Here is an 18,984-nt window from a genome sequence, read left to right on the forward strand (position 1 = left end):
AGGGAGGGGCTTCTCCTGGTGCCGTCCACTAGGCAATGCCAACGGGCGACACCAAGGAGTAGGGCCTTCTCTGTGATGGGCCCAACCCTCTGGAATGACCTCCCCCCAGACATCAGAACCACCACTGACCTCCGCTCCTTCCGGCAAAAATTGAAGACTCACCTGTTCCGACTAGCAGGCCTGGCTTAATTACAACTGTTCCTCCTGGTAAACGTACTATTAACTGGTTATTTTAGGGGTATTGTTTTTAATTTAATTTGTATGTGTCCTAGGGGTTTTAATATTATATTTATATATACTTGCTCTGTACAGTTCTTTTTAATTCGATTTTAACCTCCTCCATATTTAACTGTACATATTTAATTCTTTTATTTATTGTATTTTGATATATTCTTTATATGGACTGTACACCGCCCCGAGTCCCTTTCGGGAGAGGGGGCGGTCTAGAAGCACGGTAAAATAAATAAATAAAAATAATAAATCCCCTTTTGTGATTTTCTGACAAGTCAATGCGGGAGCCAGAGTCACTTAACAACCGTGTTCTTAACTTTGTAGCAGTGATTCACTTAACAACCTGGCAACTTGGTCATGAAATGGGGGCAAAACTCACTTAACTGTCTCAGCAATACATATGTTGGGCTCAATTCTGGTTGTAAATTGAGGACCACTGATATAGCAGACTAAAATCATGCTTAAATTCCCGTGAGCCATACCCACTCATGACTTCCAAATGGAATTGTCCCGAAACCGTGAGGAACGCGGGAATATTGAAGAAGTGTTCTTCTGCTCCGGGTTTTCGTTCTTCAGTTGCAGGCTGCAGGAATTAAATAATATAAAAAAATTAATTAATCCATTCTGGAATTGGGTTAATCTCTCCCCAAAGGCAGCCAAACACCAGTCAGTATTTTTAAACATGTGGCTCGCGAAGGAATTGAAATCAAAATAAATAAATTTAGCCGTGTATCCTAGCGACGGGTGTGAAAAACTCACGTTTTCTTCTTATTGGGTCTTTAAAAAGATCAGCTTTGCAGAAAGATCTATACAGTAAGCCTTGCATGAAAAAATAGCCTTATGAACCGAACGAGAGACTGGACTGTGAAAATTTCACAAATCAATTATTCGTTTGGAACAATCAAGCATTATTTTTCCCCAATCCATTTTTTTCAATGATAAAATACAAAAAATATATTGTAGAATACAAAACGAAACTAAATACAGTGCTGTTTGTACAATAGAAACTGGAATGAAAATTGGCTGGGTGACGTTGGGCCAACCACCAGGAGACAGGGAGTTCTAGTCCTAATTTAGGCATGAAAACGGGCTGAGTGACATTGGGCCAATCACCAGGAGACAGGGAGTTCTAGTCCCGTTTTAGGCATGAAAATTGGCTGGGTGACGTTGGGCCACCTACCAGGAGACGGGGAGTTCTAGTCCTAATTTAGACATGCAAACTGGCTGGGTGACTTTGGGCCAATCACCAGGAGACAGTGAGTTCTAGTCCTAATTTAGACATGCAAACTGGCTGAGTGACGTTGGGCCAATCACCAGGAGACAGTGAGTTCTAGTCCCGTCTTAGGTATGAAAACTGGTTGGGTGACATTGGGCCAACTACCAGGAGGCTGTGAGTTCTAGTCCCGCTTTAGGCACGAAATCTGACTAGGTGACTTTGGGCCAATCACCAGGAGACAGTGAGTTCTAGTCCCGTTTTAGGCATGAAAACTGGCTGGGTGACATTGGGCCAACCACCAGGAGTCAGTGAGTTCTAGCCCTAGTTGCTGTTATGAAGATAATAGGAGGAGGTCGGACTATTAGGTGTATTTGCCACCCTGGATTAGTTGTAAAAATAATAAAGGGGGATACAATAAATAAAAGTGAAATGGGAAAGCCGTATTTGCCTAGACCACATGATTCACTTAACAACTCTGGTGAAAACAGTCATAAAATTGGATGTGACTCATTTAACCACCTTCTTGCTTAACTCTGAAAATTTTTATCTCAGTTGGGTATGTCAAAGGTTATCCTGGATTTACAAATCTCATCATTGCTCTACAATGATAACTTTTCTATAAGTCTCCCATCCAGTCCAAAATGGTGGCCATTATTCTGAATCAACCATCTTAAAAACATATGAGCCCAAAACATAAATTATGGATTCCCTCCTATTGGAGACTCAATTCAGCTCCTCAGGACACTTCCCAAGTAGCTAGATCTCATGCTGCAGAACAGAGGAATAAAAGGGACAGGTGAATTACTTCAAAAAACTCTCCCTTGTGCTCCATACATGTAGTCCTCAACTTACGACCACCTTTGGGACATTAAGTGTTGCGGTTGTTAAGTGATTTCAAATACAGGTGCTCCCCGACTTGCATTTATGTTCCAAGTTACAGCCCTGAAAAAAGTGATTTATGACTGATAAAAGTGACTTACAACTGGTCCTCACACTTATGACTGTTGTAGCATTTTCTCGAGCATGGGTTCAAAATTCGGGCCCTTTGGCCATTGGGATCATTCATTATTTATGACATTTACAGCCTGCTTCCGACAAGCTGAGTCAATGGGGGGGGTGGGGAAGCTGGATTCGCTTAATGACCACAGCTGCAGTGATCCGCTTAACAACCATGGCTAAAAGGTCATAAAATCAGCCAAGACTCGCTTAACTGCCGTTTAGCCACCACGACAAAAAAAGGACATAAAGTCAGGCGTGAGTCACTTAACACTCCGCCTTGCTTAGCAACAGAAATTCTGCTTTCAATTGGGGACGTAAATCGAGGACTTACAGGTAGGCCGGAAAATGTGAAGCACCTCAAACCAATCATTTTTTCCCCCAAGCTGCCAAACTCGTCCGGCCAGCAAACGGTGCCAAAATTTAAGCCGAGGCTGGTATCTCGTTTTGCAAAGATAATACGCTTGTTTATACAAAGGATTGGAAGAAACCCCAAAAGAGCTTTTTAGAAATAAAATGCTCTTTAAAAAAGAAAAAGCTTCTATTCAACCCTTAAGACATTTGGCACAGTGTGTGTGTGTGAGAGAGAGAGGAAGGAAGATGGAGGGAGGGAGGGAGAGAAAGAGAGATGGAGATAGAGAGAGAGATGGAGATAAATAGAGAGGGAGGAAGGGAGAGAGAGAGAGAGGGAGTGAGAGAGAGAGAGGGAGGGAGGGGGAGAGAGAGGGAGAACAGGAGAGAGAGGGAAAGAGTGGAAGGGAGAGAGGGAGAGAGAGGGAGGAAGGAAAAGGAAGGGAGAGAGGGAGAGAAAGAGAGAGGGAGGGAGAAAGGGAGGGAGGGAGGAGAGAGAGAGAGAGGGGGAATTTGCTCCAGGAACAATTAAACCTGCCTTAAGCATGTTAATTTAAAGTTTTCATACATGAACTCGTCTGTTTTAAAAATCGAGCGCTGGAAAAAAAGACTTTTGAGTTTTGCCCTGCAAGGATTTTATTGCTCTGATTTTTCTACTGCCCCCCACCCCCCACCTTAAACCATCATCGACGTAACGGACGAACAAGCAGGGAGAAAACCCAGACGTGCAGAGACACGAAACGGTAAACAAGAATCCAAAATTTTGCATCCAAATGAAGGAGAACGGAGGGCCAACCAGAACGGACAAGCGTGTGAGCTGTACGGCAGCTAATTACCAGTTTCAATTCTTGTGATGGGGCCTGAACGAGGCATGTTGTTAACCCGTTAATCGGCCTTCCGGATCTGCTGTGTGGATTGGTCTCTTCCAAATATTTATTTATTTCTACCCTGTCTTGATTACGTTTGGAAAGTCACCCAACCACTTTCATGCCTAGGGCGGGACTAGAACTCACAGTCCTCCGGTAATTGACCCAATTGTGACTGGACAGTCAGGTGTTAAGCAAAGTGGTTGTGAAGTGACTGTGCTTAGAGACTTTCTCCATTTTTCCTTTGCTTTCCAGACCTGTGACCGTCATAGGGGGGAGGAACTGACTGCCAAGCTCCCTTATCCTAACTATCTTAAACTGTGGTCGCTATACGAGACCGCTGCTAAATGAGGACACCCTGTGCCATTTTCCAAGTGAGCTATCCAGGGTCTGTATTGCGGTGGGCGGCTGTAGAGATTCAATAAATACAGACATAATGTATTTACAGACACCAGACGCGCTTATTAAATTGCAAATCGAGCTAATAGACTATTTGGCAAGAGACTAAAAGCTTCACAGTTGGGCGAAAACATCTGGGAGACGATAAAAGGTTGGAGCTGCAGGCCCATCCTTTCTAATCCTTCCCCTCTTTTAAAGTTTATTTTCTAACGCCAATTGCAAAATAAATAAATAAAATAAATTCGTCTTGTTGCAAAAAAAAATCATTCTTGGAGGCTTTCAAGGCTACCTTCAAACACAGCTAGGAAAGAAAGAAAAAAGAGAGAGAGGGGGAATTTGCTCCAGGAACAATTAAACCTGCCTTAAGCATGTTAATTTAAAGTTTTCATACATGAACTTCGTCTGTTTTAAAAATCGAGCGCTGGAAAAAAAGACTTTTGAGTTTTGCCCTGCAAGGATTTTATTGCTCTGATTTTTCTACTGCCCCCCACCCCCCACCTTAAACCATCATCGACGTAACGGACGAACAAGCAGGGAGAAAACCCAGACGTGCAGAGACACGAAACGGTAAACAAGAATCCAAAATTTTGCATCCAAATGAAGGAGAACGGAGGGCCAACCAGAACGGACAAGCGTGTGAGCTGTACGGCAGCTAATTACCAGTTTCAATTCTTGTGATGGGGCCTGAACGAGGCATGTTGTTAACCCGTTAATCGGCCTTCCGGATCTGCTGTGTGGATTGGTCTCTTCCAAATATTTATTTATTTCTACCCTGTCTTGATTACGTTTGGAAATAACTTAGCAAAGAATATCCAACCAATTTCCTCTTCTTGTTTTTCCCACAACAACCCTATGAGGTGGGTCGGTATGAGAGAGAGAGAGAGAGGGAGGGAGGGAGGGAGGGAGGGAGGGAGAGAGAGAGAGAGAGAGAGAGAGAGAGAGAGAGAGAGAGAGAGAGAGAGAGAGAGAGAAGGACTGACCCAAAGTCACCCAGCTGCCTTTCGTGCCTAAGGCTGGACTAGAATTCACAGTTTCCTAGTGATTGGCCCAAAGTCACTCAGACAACATTCAGGCTTAAGGTAAGACTAGAACTCACAGTCTCCTGGTGATTGGCCCAAAGTCACCTAGTAAGATTTCATGCTTAAGGCGGAACTAGAACTCACAGCCTCCTAGTGATTGGCCCAAAGTCACCCAATTGGGCTTTCATGCCTAACATGGGACTAGAACTCACAGTCTCCTGGTGATTGGCCCAAAGTCACCTAGTAAGATTTCATGCCTAAAGCGGTACTAGAACTCACAGCCTCCTAGTGATTGGCCCAAAGTCACCCAATTGGGCTTTCATGCCTAACATGGGACTAGAACTCACAGTCTCCTGGTGATTGGCCTAAAGTCACCCAACCACTTTCATGCCTAGGGCGGGACTAGAACTCACAGTCCTCCGGTAATTGACCCAATTGTGACTGGACAGTCAGGTGTTAAGCAAAGTGGTTGTGAAGTGACTGTGCTTAGAGACTTTCTCCATTTTTCCTTTGCTTTCCAGACCTGTGACCGTCATAGGGGGGAGGAACTGACTGCCAAGCTCCCTTATCCTAACTATCTTAAACTGTGGTCGCTATACGAGACCGCTGCTAAATGAGGACACCCTGTGCCATTTTCCAAGTGAGCTATCCAGGGTCTGTATTGCGGTGGGCGGCTGTAGAGATTCAATAAATACAGACATAATGTATTTACAGACACCAGACGCGCTTATTAAATTGCAAATCGAGCTAATAGACTATTTGGCAAGAGACTAAAAGCTTCACAGTTGGGCGAAAACATCTGGGAGACGATAAAAGGTTGGAGCTGCAGGCCCATCCTTTCTAATCCTTCCCCTCTTTTAAAGTTTATTTTCTAACGCCAATTGCAAAATAAATAAATAAAATAAATTCGTCTTGTTGCAAAAAAAAATCATTCTTGGAGGCTTTCAAGGCTACCTTCAAACACAGCTAGGAAAGAAAGAAAAAAAAAATCTTGATTTTTTTTTTGTTTTGCTCCTTTTAACGCCCCACCTGGAAATCCAGCTGTGGGGGTAGAAAAAGTTGTTTGCTTTCTTTTTCTATTATCTTCCCGCGGATTCAAAGCCGTTCCTTGATCTTCTGAAACATTCCTGTATCTCTATCAGTCCTCGCTTTTTTTTTTTAAAAAGAAAAATCTTTTTCTTCAAAGACATTAACGAAGTGAAGGATCTTGGGATAAAAAGAAAGGCCTATAAAAGTCTTTTGATAAAACTTCCAGAGAAGAAGAAAAAAAGATTTGACTTCATGAAGATAAGTTGGAAGGAGTGACTTAAACTTAACCAGTGAACTGGATTTTCCCATGCTTGATATGTGCAACCGAAAGAAAGCTTTAACCCAAAATTTGGAAATGTCATTTTTTTACACACACAATGCTTAAGTAATTTTTAAAGGAGGCAAAAGATACTGTAAATGTATTTAAGGGCACCTGTATTAAGAGAAATATATTATAATGTAATGTTTCGCACATATATGTATAGAGGATTGTGTGTTGTTAGTATGATGATCATGTTGGATAGCCATTTGTCTGAAACGGTATAGGGTTTCCTGCCTAGGCAGAGGGTTGGACTAGAAGACCTCCGAGGTCCCTTCCAACTCTGCTATTGTTTTGTATTTGTATTTATTGGATCAGGGAGTTTCTTTCTTTCACTGTGATATGTATTTATGTTGGGGGAAAGGCACACTAAGGGGGGGCTTAGCCAATCTCACTGTACACATATTGCACACGGACAATAAAGCTTGAATTGAATTGTACGAATTCGCTTAGTGACGAAGTTACTGGAACAAAGTGACTTATAACCATTTTTCACACTTATGACGCTTGCAGCATCCCCGTGGTCGCGAGATCAAAATTCAGACGCTTGGCAATTGACTCATACTTATGACAGTCGCAGTATGTTGAGGTCATGTGACCCCCCCCTTTTGCGACCTTCTGGACAAGCATATGGAGAAGTCAGATTCAATTAACAATCACGTTTGCTAACTAAACAATTGCAACGCTTCACTTAACAACCAGGGCAAGGAAAGTGGTAAAATGGGGGGGAAATTCACTTAGCAAGGTACATTCTGGGCTCAACTGTGGTCGTAAGTCGAGGACTTCCTACTTCCTGCTTGGTTGTGTTGGTGCGAGTGTCCTTGGTGGTTCCTAGATAGGGCTGTGGTTTACTATTTGATTCTTTTTGCCTGAGTTAGTACTTAGTAGTTCCCTGATACACAAATTAATTGTCAGGGGATGGATGCCCTAATTCAGGGGTGTCCAAACTTGGTAACTTTAAGACTTGTGGACTTCAACTCCTAGAATTCCCCAGCCAGCAGAGCTGGCTGGGGAATTCTAGGAGTTGAAGTCTACAAGTCTTAAAGTTGCCAAGTTTGGACACCCCTGCCCTAATTAAATCATAAGCCTTGAGCCAAGCTTCAGTTAACTGGATATCAGTTATTTATTAGGAGCAACATGTCCGCACATACCCAAGTGAAGCCAGCTCTGACCCCACATAATTTACAGCCCAATTATGACCCTGTTTTCCCCCTCCCCCTAGGGTGTGCCACGAATCACATTCTCCAAGGGAGCATTTTCACGGGCTGTAGAGATCACTCCCCTCTGGCTGCTGTGGGTAACCTGGGAGACATCCTTGAGAAAGATATGCTGGGAATGTTCTTCTCTGTGTGGCTGCTGTGCTGCTTCGTCAGTTTCCCATCCCCTTTGCTTATGGCAACTCGAGAGCAGGTCAGGGATGCTTTGCGAGTTGACATTAATATTTTAATATTTGAGGTTTGCCTTCCCGTAAGAGGACAGCGAAACAATGCAGCCTGTAATCAAATCTATCAGAAACATTTAAATTTGTAAACAGCAGGAAGCAAAACGTCATCTAATCTAGAAGGCAAAGCTTAAAACGCAAAGATCTTATCCAAGTCACTAATATTTTAACGGACTTTTTCAAGATCGCAGAAGTTAAGGAGTCACTACAGTCAAACCAGCTGATTTAAGCAAGATTTTAGGGTTGGTTTTTTTTGGTGCAGCAGGAAATACTCAGAGATGGATATGGATAGGAAGGTGCATTGGCCAACGTGGTGTAACCACTGAGAAAAACTCCTCCTGTTTTTACAACCTGTTTAGATGTATTGGTGCTATCATCCTGGGTTACAAGTAGACAGCAACGGAGCCCGACATTTTTGCTGTTTAAGCAAAAGCAGTCGTTAAAGAGGTTGATAATATAGTTGTTAAGCGAATCTGGTTTTCCTTGTCAGAAGGTCGCAAAAGGCAATCGCGACCGGCGACTGTCATAGCAATAGCACTTAAGACTTATATACCACTTTACAGCGCTTGCTAAGCAGTTTACAGAGACAGCCTCAGGCCCCAACAATCGGGCTCCTCATTTTAGCCACCTCAGAAGGATGGAAGGATGGGTCAACCTTGAGCCTGGTGAGATTCGAACTGCCAAATTGCAGTTAGACGGCAGTCAGGAGAAGTAACCTGCAGTACTGCACTCTAACCACTGCACCTCCGCGGGTCATAAATACGAGTCAGTTGCCAACCATTTTGATCACGTGATCACGCAGCCCCCTTGCCCCCCAAATTGTTGGAAATGCAACTATCAACAAGGAACCTTCTATCACATGTGGTGGACATGTCCCAAAACTAGGGAGTACTGGACAAAAATTCAAAAATGGTTGGAGGAAATATCGGAACCAAAAATTGACATGAAACTAGTGTTGTTTCTTCTGGGAATAATAAAAGGAAATATGTAAGGAAATTCAATACATTATGCTTCATATATTTACCGCAGCCAGAATTTCATTCGCCCAAAACTGGAAACAAAAAAAAATGTCCCCTCAAGCACAGGGATTATAAAAAAGGTGCTAAAATGTGCAGAAATAGACAAATTAATGATGGGACTAAGGGATAGAGAGGAAAGAGTATTGTAAGATATGGAATAGGTGGTACAATTGGCTAGAAAAGAGATGTAAAATGAATGCATAATGAATACATAGAAAGTATAACAAAAGGAAATGATATATATTTAGAAAGCAACAGAGTTCGTAAGCATTGTATATATTATAAAAATGAGTTATTATGAAATAAGGAGGTATATGTATAAAACAATAGGCCTTAAAATGGAAATTTTTGAAATTGGATAAAAAACAATAACGGAAAACTGCAAAAGTGTAACCGTGATTTTACTGTTGGAAAAATGTTGAATTTTTTTTTAAAAGTGCAATTGTGTGTGATCCCAGAGAGAGAGAGAGAGAGGAGGGGGGTCAGTTTAGATGACCTCTGAGGGAACCCTTCCAGCTCCAATATTCCATGAATCTGGATGGAGAAATGATAGTAGCTGCACACCAAACGTATCCAGAGAATGCTACTTTAACGATGGGCACTGAGTGAGACCAAATGTAGGGAGGGGGCTCGGTTATCCAGACCCTTACCTCAAGTTTGAAGACTTCCCCTGCGCCCTCACAATCATTGGCAGTAATTATCGGGGTATGTATGTGGGTGTACCCATTCTCCTAAAAAGGATGTAAAAGGGAGAGAAAGAAACAAGTTAATTTGGATCACGGCTGATTTGAGATGTAAGAACGGCTTATCCATTCCTCAACTGCAACCCTGGCCAGTAAACAGTTTAACAGATTAACAAGAGTTGGAAGGGACCTTGTAGGTCATCTAGTCCAACCACCCCTGCCTAAGCAAGAGACCTTACACCAGTGATGTAGAAAAGATGTGGAGACTCTAGAAAGAGTGCAGAGAAGAGCAACAAAGAGGATTAGGGGACTGGAGACTAAAACATATGAAGAACGGTTGCAGGAACTGGGTATGTCTAGCTTAAGAGAAAGAAGGACTAGGGGAGACATGATAGCAGTCTTCCAATATCTCAGGGGTTGCCACAAAGAAGAGGGAGTCAAGCTATTCTCCAAGGCACCTGAGGGCAGAACAAGAAGCAATGGGTGGAAACTAATCAAGGAGAGAAGCAACTTGGAACTGAAATTTCCTGACAGTTAGAACAATTAATCAGTGGAACAGCTTGCCTCCAGAAGTTGTGAAAGCCCCAACACTGGAAGTCTTTAAGAAGATGTTGGAGAGCCATTTGTCTGAAACGGTATAGGGTTTCCTGCCTAGGCAGGGGGTTGGACTAGAAGACCTCCAAGGTCCCTTCCAACTCTGTTATTCTATTCATTATGTTTATTTAAACCAGGGGTGGACAGTTAATTTTTTCAAGGGGCCACGTAAGAAACTGGATCGGTTGTAGAAGGTAACTATTGCCACCTCTGGCTCCCTGTTGCCACCACCCCCACGAGCTGGACCGGGACAGCCAAAGATCCAGATGTGGCCCACAAGCCATAAAATGCCCAGGTTTGGCTTAAACCATCCAGTGTGATGTTCACTTTAACTTAATGGCAGAATCGGTCGAGAGCAGCGCGAATATAGAATAACAGAAGTGGAAGGGACCTTGGAGGTCTTTTAACCCAAGGATCGGCAACCTTAAACATTCAAAGAGCCACAAACGTCTCAACCGGAAACCCCCCGTTCAGCTCTGGAGCTGACCGGAAGTCCAGTTCCCCCACCATAGAGTCTCCTCCTAGCACGGCGTCCTTTTTCCTCTACCTGTCCTAACCGAAAGCCCTGTCAATGGTGGAGCTGACCAGCAACAAGGAGCCGCAGCAGAGGGATAAAAGACCCACATGCGGCTCTAGAGCCCCAATTTGCTGACCCCTGTTCAAGCCCAACCGATTAGTTTCCACCCATTGCTTCTTGTCCTGCCTTCAGGTGCTTTGGAGAATAGCTTGACCTCCTTAACTTCGTAGGAGCCCTTCAAAAATTGGAACAGTCTTATCATGTCCCATCCCGTCCCCGCCCCAGTCCTTCTTTTCATTAAACTGGAAGTCATCTATCTGAGGTGAGATTTGGGGTTCAAATCCCTGCTTGACCTGGACTTCGCAATTCTGGACTACTTTACAAGGTTGTCCAAGGAGAAAATAAAGCTGGTTTGGCTTTGATGCCCTGCGAGAAAGCGCGTAGCATGAAGGCAATAAGACGATTTTTTCCAGGGAGAGCTTGAAGGTGTGCAAGTGCTGCCCTCTGGTGGTCGAATGTCTGAATATTCTTTTCATTCACAACTGGGTTAATTTATTTTAAGACCGTCCCAACATTCTGAGCACAACAATGATACGGCACCATTATTTCTAACAGCCCGTTTGGTGTAGTGGTTAAGACACCAGGCTAGAAACCAGGAGACGGTGAGTTCTAGTTCCGCCTTAGGCAAGGAAGCCAGCTGCGTGACTTTGGGCCAATCACCAGGAGACAGTAAGTTCTAGTCCCGCCTTAGAATGAAAGCCAGCTGGGTGACTTTGGCCCAATCACCAGGCGATGAGTGAGTTCTAGTCCTGCCTAACGCATGAAAGCCAGCTGGGTGACTTTGGCCCAATCACTGGGCGACTGTGAGTTCTAGTCCTGCCTAACGCAGGAAAGCCAGCTGGGTGACTTTGGCCCAATCACTGGGCGACTGTGAGTTCTAGTCCTGCCTAACGCATGAAAGCCAGCTGGGTGACTTTGGCCCAATCACTGGGTGACTGTGAGTTCTAGTCCTGCCTAACGCATGAAAGCCAGCTGGGTGACTTTGGCCCAATCACTGGGTGACATGTGAGTTCTAGTCCTGCCTAACGCATGAAAGCCAGCTGGGTGACTTTGGCCCAATCACCAGGCCATGGGTGAGTTCTAGTCCTGCCTTAGGCATGAAGGAACAGCTGACTGCCACAGCCCCTTGATGGTGAGCCTATGGCATGCCGTGCTGCGGGCATGCCAGCTGTCGCCCGAGCCCAGTTCCACCATGCATGCCCGCACACCTCCCGCCAGCCAGCTGGTTTTTAGGTCTCTGCCCTGCATGCGTGGGTGCCTGCAGGGACGCGCACTCACATGCGCGGGGCAGGGCACATGCACCGCATTTTTCGGCCTCGCACAGTATCCCCGCGCCCCATTTTGACTTCCAGGTGGGTGCAAGAGGCCTTCCAGGCCCAAAACGGGGCACAGGGGCGCAGCACGAGGCTCCCTCCCCCGTGCCCAGGGTGACTTAAACTCCGAAAAATACGGTATTTTACTGGCAACCGTTGCTAAGGATGTTTTTACGTTTTAATTGTTAATTACTTTATAGGCACCTAGACGTGCTTATGAAGCTGTTAATGCAGGAGGGAAAACTATCTCACTCTATCACAGCTTAAAATCAGCAATACGGTTGCAGCTTTCCAGACTCACAAATTTGATTAAAAGGCAGGCGTTTTAGTGCGCGAAAGCGTCTGCCTTTTAATCCAATTTGTGATCCGAGAAAGGTGTCACCAGACAGCTGATTTTTGAGCTAGCTAATGAACCGATAAATTTACATATGTAATATTTACCAATTATCTTTGTCAACGCTGAGCCACAACGTAAATTGAATTTCTCCATAATAATCGGTGCCCTAATCAGGTTCTTCGGATCTTCATATATTAACATAAAATGCATTTAACTAAGTTTACACACGAGGGGAAGAATGTATCCGGTCGCCCTTGGCTTAACAATCATAATGAAGCCTGCCATTACAGTCGAAAATTGTGACGGTCGTAGAGCAGGTCAAGCACATGACCAACCTGGTTTGACAACTTTTTTTTTGCAGTGGTCATTAAGCGAATAACTACAGTCGTTAAGCGAGTGCACTCAGTGGTAGAGTGTACCCATTGCTTGTTATGGGGTGTTTCACTTTGGTAAACATTAATTTTCAGCAAAATTGTGGCCATGGATGTGGGATGCTAAAAAAAAAACGTGAATACAGTATGGTTGTCAAATGCCCAAAATGCAGTCATATGATGTGTCCGTCTGTCCGTCCGAATTTCAAAACCAGATTCTAAAGTACAGACGGTCATCGACTTACAACAGTTCATTTAGTGACTGTTCCAAGTTATGACGGCCCTGAAAAAAGCAACTTACGACCATTTTCCACACTTACGACCGTTCCAGCATCCTCATGGTGACGTGATCAAAATTTAAATGATTGGCAACTGACTCGTATTTATGACGGTATCACACGATCCCCCCTTTGCAGCCTTGTGACGAGCAAACTCAATGGGGAAGAAAAACTCACTTAACAACCAGGTCGCTAACTTATCCACTGCGGTGATTCACTTTACCACGGTGGGGAGAAAGGTCATAAAATGAGGGTGGGAACTCAATAAATCTTCTTAGCAACGGAAATTTTAGGCTCAATTGGGGTCGTAAGTAAAGGACTATACCTTACTAGGTCTCCACTGGTAAGCAGCCACTTCTATCAATGAACTGGCTGCTTTTTGACCTGACGGTCATAGATCCTGTGGCAGGCAGTTCCCAAGACCGGAATTACCTTGAAATAGGAGTGGATCGCTGCCGTGGCTTCACTGCGTACCCGCAACAAGGCACCTAGTATGTTGGTTCTGCATCGGAAGTGAGGCAGCTCCCGGAGATATTCCAGAGAGTGATGGACTTTGTATTTCAGAGGGAAGGCCTAAAAAGGGGAGAATATATACAAAGTATATAGAACATACAGAGGCAGTTTGGTCTAGTGGTTAAGGGACTAAGCTAGAAAGGGGACGGTGAATTCTAGTTCCGCCTTAGGCATGAAAGCCAGCTGGGTGACTTTGGGCCAATCACCAGGAGACGGTGAATTCTAGTTCCGCCTTAGGCCTGAAAGCTGACTGGGTGACTTTGAACCAATTATCAGAAGACTTCAAGTTCTAGTCCCTACAGAGGCAGTTTGGTCTAGTGGTTAAGGCACTAAGCTAGAAAGGAGACGGTGAGTTCTAGTGCCGCCTTAGCCATGAAAGCCAGATGGGTGACTTTGGGCCAATCACCAGGAGACTGTGAGTTCTAATCCCGCTTTAGGCATGAAAACCGGACGGGTGACTTTGAGCCAGCCTCTCTCTCTCTCTCAGGCCAACCTACCTCACAGTTGTTGTTGTGGGGAAAATAGGAGGAGGAAGGAATATTAGGCATATTCACAGACTTGAGTTGTTGGTAAAAAATAATAAAGGATGTATCCTTACTCAAGAATAAGCTGCCTGAGCCTGCAACTGAATTCCTTTGTAGAAAAGGCTTGGAGCAAAAAAAAAAAAAAAAAACCGCAGACCCAGCACTGCCCCAGGGAGAATCTTCTTCTTCTATCTATCTATCTATCTATCTATCTATCTATCTATCTATCTATCTATCTATCTATCTATCATCTATCTATCTATCTATCTATCTATCTATCTATCTATCTATCTATCTATCTATCTATCTATCATCTATCATCTATAAATGGCTCTGTGTGTTCCAGCATAACTCTGGAATGCCTGGTGCAATTTCAACCAAACTTGGTATGCAGATGACTTACTCTCTCGAAAAAACAAATACTGTGGAGGTAAGACACCTCTAAAACCCCTCAGGGTCTGTGTTCTGTTAAGATACAGCCTGTTGTGCCTTAAAATGGCTTCTACTGTACTGCTGTAAAATGGCTTCTACTGTACAGTGCATTGGAGTTGCCATAGTTAACGGCTTCACAGTACTCCACAAGGGGGCTCCCTCTGGTAAGGGGGAAAATCCAACATTAGAAATTACATTTGGTCCGGACATTTTAACCCCTATAAATAAATACCCAGGCAATGCCGGGATGTCAGCTAGTAATTGAATAATTCTCTTACCAAAACGTCACAAGGGCCCACCACACGTATATTCTCCGCCGCCAACTCCACCCCTTGTCCCTTGTGTGGACTTTTCACCAGCTTCCCTCGCACTTCCACAGAACTGCCAAAAGTCAGCGTCCTGGAATGGAACCAGAAACCGTTTTAGGGCAAAACCTCAGACTGAAGGACTTTGAATCAGTGGGGGTTTCAATTTTAACCCAACTTGGTACTCAGATGCCTTACTCTCTGGAAACAAATACTGTGGAGGGTAAGACACCCCTAAAAACCCTTGGGGGAGGGTGTTCTGTTAACATACAGCCTGTTGTGCCTTAAAATGGCTTCTACTATACTGCCTTAAAATAGCTTCTACTGTACAGCGTGGTGGAGTTTCCATGGTAACGGCTTCACAGAAATCCTCCAAGGTCCCTTCCAGGGTGGATAAAAATCAATGATTTTTTAAAAAAAATTAAAAACAGTTTTTAAAAAATTTAAATCGGATTTTTTAAAATTTAAGTCAGATTTCTTTATTTTTATCGAATTTATTTTAATACAATGCTTTTGGAGTAAAAATCTATCTAAAGATAGTTTTCTATTTAAGATACATTCATAATTTAGTTTATTCAGCATGTAATGGAGCTTAGTACTGTAGCATATATTCTGCAATATTGGGACTGTCGGTGAGTCCACAGCGGGTCAGTGGTGACAGCTGCTCTTTAAAAATTAAGGTTAAAATCGAGTTCATTTCAATCAAGCCTTTTTACTAGTGATTTAAATCGATTTCTTGGTTTAAATCAAATCCACCCTAGCCCCTTCCATCTCTGTTACTATTATGCTTTGAAAACCATCTTCTTCTAAAGCAAGGGTGCCAAACTCGATTTCATTGAGGGCCACATCAGGGTTGTGTTTGATATTGTGGGGGTCGGGGGGGGGATGCGTGCCAGCTCGACATCCCTCGTGTCGGGGGTGCTTGTGGTGGCCTGAGCGCTCTGCCAGAGAAAACGGGCTCCTGAGTTCCGTTTTCAGGTGCAATGGCCTCCTGCAAGCCTCTGCCAGCGAAAACGGAGCAGGCCACCCCGAGCTCCGTTTTCACTTGCAGAAGCACTGCGGGCCGGTCCTTCACAGTTTCTAGGGTGTTTCCGCAGGCCACATTTAAGCCTCCCAGGGGCTGGATCCGGCCCCTGGACCTTGAGTTTGACACCTCTGGTCTAAAGTAGTGTAGGCCCACCCCTTGGCCCCACCCAGCTACCCAGAGAAGATGAATCAACCTGGACTCCAAACGTGGATCTGCCACCACCTGGAGATACTCCAACGAGGAGCCATCGCTGACATGGAGAAACAAAATCCCCTTCTGAGAGCGGACCGACCGGACCCAACCCTGGACAGGAAAGGAAGCAGGAATTAATTAAGGATCTCTAGCCCAAGAGGGACTTAGACAGAGCTCTGTAGCTGAAAAGGATTTTTTAAATAGTTTCATAGTATACTTTTCTATAGTTTTATTTTTTTAATCTCATAAACTGCCCAGAATCACCCTGCGGTTAAGATGGGCAGCCAATAAGATGATAGAAATAGATAGATGGTGGATGGAGGTAGACAGAGGATGGATGGATGGAGATAGATAGATAGATGGATGGATGGATGGATGGTTGAATGGATATGATAGATAGATAGATAGATAGATAGATAGATAGATAGATAGATAGATAGATAATGGATGGATGGATGGATGGATGATAGATAGATAGATAGATAGATAGATAGATAGATAGATAGATAGATAGATAATGGATAGATAGATAGATAAATGGATGGATATGATAGATAGATAGATATGGAGAAAGAAAGATAAGACAGATAAAATAAAAAATAAAAAGATAATTTTAACATTAATGTAGCACCACCATAACCTCATCACACACTGTGCCTATAAAGGAAGTCCTTGGTTTACAACCATTTGTTGAGTGACCATTCAAAATCACAAGAGCACTGAAAGAAGTGATTTATGACCGGTCATCATGCTTATCATCACAGCAGCATCCTTACACTTATATGATTAAAATTAGGGTGCATTTATGAAAATTGCAGCATCCCAGGGTTATGTGATTACCGGCTGTTAAGTGAATCGGCGGTCGTTAAGCAAATCCAGCTTCCCTGTTGACTTTGCTTGTCAGATGGCCGACTGGGAAGATGACTGTCTGTGACCTCCCCAGATGGCTTCTAGTCCTGCCTAAAGCATGAAAGTCAGCTGGGTGGCTTTGGGCCAGTTCCTCTCTCTCTCTCCACCCAACCCATCTCACAAGATGGTTGTTGTGGGAAAAACAAAGGAGGAAGGAGTAATAGGCATCTTCACTGCCTTGAATTACTATAAAGTAAGATAAAAGTCTAATAAATAAATAAAAATAAATAAAAATGTGGCAGTTGTGCTCTTGCCACCTACCTGAATTTTAACATCATGTCCAGTTGGATCTCGGACCTCCAATGCCTCCCGGATTGGAAGCAGCCTGGGGGCTGCGATACTCTTTGCGGATGGAATGGAGGAGCAACAACGCCGAAGAGCCAAGCGTGCCCAAGGGGCCCCAAACATCTAGGAGTTCAAGAGACAAGCAGGAAATAGAATGCAAACTTAGCAGAATGACAAGAATTGGAAGGGACCTCGGAGATCTTCTAGTCCAACCCCCTGCAGGAGACCCCTATGCCATTCTGGGCAAATGGCTGCCCAGTCTCTTCTTAAATCTTAATCTTTTGCACCCAAAAGCACAAGTGCCCTGAAATCAGGGGATGCCCAAATCAAATTATATATACAAAAGTACCGAAGATTATCATCTTAACCTTGAAATAAATAAGAAATTTACATATGTATTTATTTTGCTTTCTTCCCTTTCTTTCTTTCCCCTTCTTTCCTCTTTTTCTTCCTTCATCTCCCCTTCCTTCCTTTTCTTTCCTCTCTCTTTTCTTTCTCCCCCTTCCTTCCTTTTTCGCTTACCTTTCTTTATTCTTTCTCTCTCCCCTTTCTTCCTTCCACTCCCCTTCCTTTCTTTCTTTCTTTCTTTCTTCCTCTTTTTCTTTCTTTCTTTCCTTCCTCTTTTTCTTTCTTTCTTCTTTCTCTCTCCCCTTTCTCTCTCCTCTTCTTCCCTGTTTCCTTCCTTCCTTTTTTCTCTTTTCGTTTCTTTCTCTTTCTTTTTCTCTCTTTTCTTTCTTTCTTTCCTCTTTTCCTCTTTCTCTCTCTCTTTTTCTTCACCACAAAACCAAACCCAGCTTAAAGTTTTCACTCAAGTTTAAAACGAAGCTAAACTTATACGAAACTTTAAACTTTACTGAAGCTTTATTGGTTTACTTTTTCTATTTTTATTTTGATACCTTTTTCTACTTTAGGTTCCAGTTCCTCTGCAACCCACCTTCTCCAAGCGGGCGTTTGGGATGCCCAAAACTGCAAAATGCCAGGAAATCACTCGAAGCAGCAACGTGATGAAATGAATCCCGGCTCTCTGCTGCTCTCTAGCTCCCGTCTGGATGGTTGCAGCTCAAGCATAAGTCCCAGCATGCCCAACCGGCCGTGCATTATGGGTTCTGCTTCTACCCCGCATTGCCCCACCGCAAAATTTAATTTCTGCCCCCCCGACTGGATGCAAACCGTTGCAATCTCATGCAAAGCAGGAATTGCAAAGGCTTCTCTCCTCCCCCTTCCAGCCCAGGACGGGTCGCCCGGCAGCCAATGAGAATGGAGAGATGGGCTTGTAGGTCAGCCAATCGCGAGAAGGAAATTCTTTGCGGAAGTGACGCCTCTCGCAAGCGCGCTGGCTCACGGGAGTTGTAGTTCGTGGCTTCCCCATCACGGGAAGTCGGGAGTAGACGGACTAATGAGATGAATGAATAAATAAACATTTTTACTTTGTTTGCAACACAATGAATAATCTGACTTATAATGTACATGTACACACAGATGAATGACAAATGAGTAATCTAATAATAATAATAAAATGATAATACAGCCACAATAAATGAAGAATAGAAACATATATTTAGTAATATTCATATATACCATATAGTATATTATATAATTAAAATAATAAGCAACATATTAACTGATACACATTAATTTAGTAATTATAATTCCATATATTATTTGTTTTAGGGTTAGGAATTATTTATTTGTTTATATCTCACCTTTATTACTTTTATAAATAACTCAAGCCTGCATGCTCACACAATTATTTATAAA

General features: G+C 43.5%; 1 protein-coding gene across 2 annotated transcripts in view; it reads right to left on the reverse strand.

Moving 5' to 3' along the window:
• NARS2 (asparaginyl-tRNA synthetase 2, mitochondrial) overlaps nucleotides 1-18,419 on the reverse strand; it is a 45,666-nt gene extending 27,247 nt beyond the window's left edge. Inside the window, exons 1-7 of one of the 2 annotated variants that reach the window (XM_081949976.1) lie at nucleotides 18,161-18,419; nucleotides 17,203-17,349; nucleotides 16,034-16,143; nucleotides 14,787-14,907; nucleotides 13,472-13,612; nucleotides 9,537-9,617; nucleotides 714-814 (exon numbers count right to left, since the gene is read on the reverse strand). In XM_081949976.1, the coding sequence (XP_081806102.1) occupies nucleotides 714-814; nucleotides 9,537-9,617; nucleotides 13,472-13,612; nucleotides 14,787-14,907; nucleotides 16,034-16,143; nucleotides 17,203-17,349 (701 nt within the window). In that variant the 5' untranslated portion in view covers nucleotides 18,161-18,419. Of the gene's footprint in view, nucleotides 1-713; nucleotides 815-9,536; nucleotides 9,618-13,471; nucleotides 13,613-14,786; nucleotides 14,908-16,033; nucleotides 16,144-17,202; nucleotides 17,350-18,122 lie in introns of both variants that reach the window. The other variant, XM_081949975.1, reaches the window with a different exon arrangement.
• Between the last annotated feature and the right edge of the window lie 565 nt (nucleotides 18,420-18,984).

The sequence above is a fragment of the Natrix helvetica genome (genome assembly GCF_964273705.1).
Source record: "Natrix helvetica genome assembly, chromosome: 4".
NCBI classification, from domain to species: Eukaryota; Metazoa; Chordata; class Lepidosauria; order Squamata; family Natricidae; genus Natrix; species Natrix helvetica.